At 57.2% G+C, this 2,257-nt stretch overlaps 1 protein-coding gene across 1 annotated transcript in view; it reads left to right on the forward strand.

Moving 5' to 3' along the window:
- Nucleotides 1-2,257, forward strand: part of Prr12 (proline rich 12) — a gene marked incomplete at its 5' end in the record, with an annotated part of 23,617 nt that overhangs the window by 5,808 nt on the left and 15,552 nt on the right. The window contains 3 exons of the mRNA XM_033766019.1: nucleotides 1-60; nucleotides 159-533; nucleotides 2,178-2,257. The exon at nucleotides 1-60 is cut by the window's left edge and continues 226 nt beyond it; the exon at nucleotides 2,178-2,257 is cut by the window's right edge and continues 366 nt beyond it. Coding sequence (XP_033621910.1) covers nucleotides 1-60; nucleotides 159-533; nucleotides 2,178-2,257 — 515 coding nt within the window. The remainder of the gene's footprint in view (nucleotides 61-158; nucleotides 534-2,177) is intronic.

Consider the following 2,257-nt stretch of genomic DNA (forward strand, 5'->3'; position numbering starts at 1 on the left):
GGGGTGCCTTCGGGCTGGGGGGTGCCCTGGAGGCCGCCGAGAGCGAGGGGCTGGGGCTGGGCTGCCCTTCGCCCTGCAAGCGGCTGGATGAGGAGCTGAAGCGGAACCTCGAGACGCTACCCTCTTTCTCCTCGGATGAGGAAGACTCTGTGGCCAAGAACCGGGACCTGCAGGAGAGCATCTCATCCGCCATCTCTGCCCTGGTGCCTTCGGGCTGGGGGGTGCCCTGGAGGCCGCCGAGAGCGAGGGGCTGGGGCTGGGCTGCCCTTCGCCCTGCAAGCGGCTGGATGAGGAGCTGAAGCGGAACCTCGAGACGCTACCCTCTTTCTCCTCGGATGAGGAAGACTCTGTGGCCAAGAACCGGGACCTGCAGGAGAGCATCTCATCCGCCATCTCTGCCCTGGACGACCCGCCCCTCACTGGGCCTAAGGACACTTCCACCCCGGAGGGGCCGCCTTTGGCCACCGCAGCGACAGTCACGGGGCCACCCCCTCTCCCAGGGCTCCCCAGTGCCAACAGCAATGGCACGCCTGGTGAGCTCCAAGAAGATGGTCTGGGGTGAGGCAGGGGATCAGGTTATTAGCATCACCTGGGCACGGTTTTGCAGGTTGCACACTAAGGGGTTTCCGTCACCTTGTAGCTGACGTAGCCAGGCACAGTTGCAAAGGTAATTTCCTGATGGAGGGCAAACATATTTCAAAGAAGGAGCATTGTGTTCAGAGATGCTCTGTGGACCAGCAGGGGCCCAGGCAGGGCCTGGCGGTTGCCAGGGTCAGGGTCGGTTATAAGTGGTGGGGACAGGTGACAGGGTGGGAGTTTTGAAATGATGGCCGACGTGGGGCCTGGGAAGGGTTCTGAGGCACTTGTGCTGAGTGCTCAGGGGCAAAGCCAAATGTAAGGAGAGTGACAGATTTTATGGCAGGTAAGCAAGAAGGACTGGTAGTAAGACAGTTGCGGCGGTTTTATTTTTTTGTTACCGAGAATTGAACTTGGGACCGTGAGCTTGTGAGGCAGATGGTGGGACCACTGAGCTAAATCCCCGGCCCTCACAGGGCTGTTTTGCAGTGCTGGGGACTGAACCCAGAGCCTTCACCCTAAGCTACATCCCCAGACCTGTATTTATTATTTATTTATTTATTTATTTGCCAGGGCCGGGATCGAACTCGGGACCTTGTACTTGCAAGGCAGGCGCGATGCCACTGAGCTACATCCCTGGCCCCTATTTATTTTTTATTTTGAGAGAAGGTCTGAGTTGACTACCAGGTCTAAACTGCCTAGCCTAGGTTCGAACCTTTGATCCTCAGCCACAGCTGTGGGCAGAATTCAAGCGACTTTCATGGGAGTGGAGGCCGTGGACGTAAAGAAGGGAGGAGCCTGTGGGCTCCAGAGGGTCTTGGGGGCGCACCGAAAGGGTGATGCTAAACAGAGGTGACAGGAGAGATGGGACCTGCCTCAGGGTTCTAAGCAGAGAGCCACGGTCGGCAGTGGTGGGGGCGAATGGCGGGGATGGCACAGCCTTGGGAGGGCTGGGGACACCCTGGGAAAAGAGCAGGGTCGGAGATTTCAGCAATTAGGTATATTGAAAATCTTTTTAGGGGCCGGGGATTTAGCTCAGTGGTGTCACCGCCTGCCTTGCAAGCACAAGGACCCGAGTTCGATCTCTGGTACCAAAAAAGATAAATAAGTAAAATAAAATTTTCTTTAAAGCTCTCAAGGAAGTTGGTAGACGGCATGCAGGCAGAGTGGGCATGGGAAACAGGCGGGAAAGGACAGGGAAGGGTTGTTGAGGGACAGAGTGCCCAGGAGGAAGTGAGACATGGGACAGATGGCCTAGGAATTTGGGGGATGGGACTTGAACAGAGGTCAAGTGCCACCCAAGGGCTTTGCGGGCTCCCAGATGATTCAGGATTGCAAAGGGTGTCAGGATGTTGGGTGTGGTGCTGCACACTTGGAAGGCTGAGGCAGGAGGATTGCTTTGAGTTCAAGGCCAGCCTGAAGTTAACTACTTAGACCCTGTCTCAAAAAGAAAGAGGGTAGGTTTACGGGGGTTAGGGATGGCACCATGGTTTTAGGGGTTCCATGTAGTTACCAGAGCTGGGAAGGGCTCCCCTGGAGGGACTTGAATGTGGCAGAGGGCTGCGAGTGACACCTAGACCTGATGTCCCTCTGTCTCCCAGAGCCCCCGCTGCTGGAGGAGAAACCCCCACCCTCCCCACCTCCTGCCCCGACGCCTCAGCCTCAGCCTCCACCACCCCCT

Source organism: Fukomys damarensis, unplaced genomic scaffold, assembly GCF_012274545.1.
Source record: "Fukomys damarensis isolate Sample0158 unplaced genomic scaffold, DMR_v1.0_HiC HiC_scaffold_19, whole genome shotgun sequence".
In the NCBI taxonomy this organism is placed as follows: domain Eukaryota; kingdom Metazoa; phylum Chordata; class Mammalia; order Rodentia; family Bathyergidae; genus Fukomys; species Fukomys damarensis.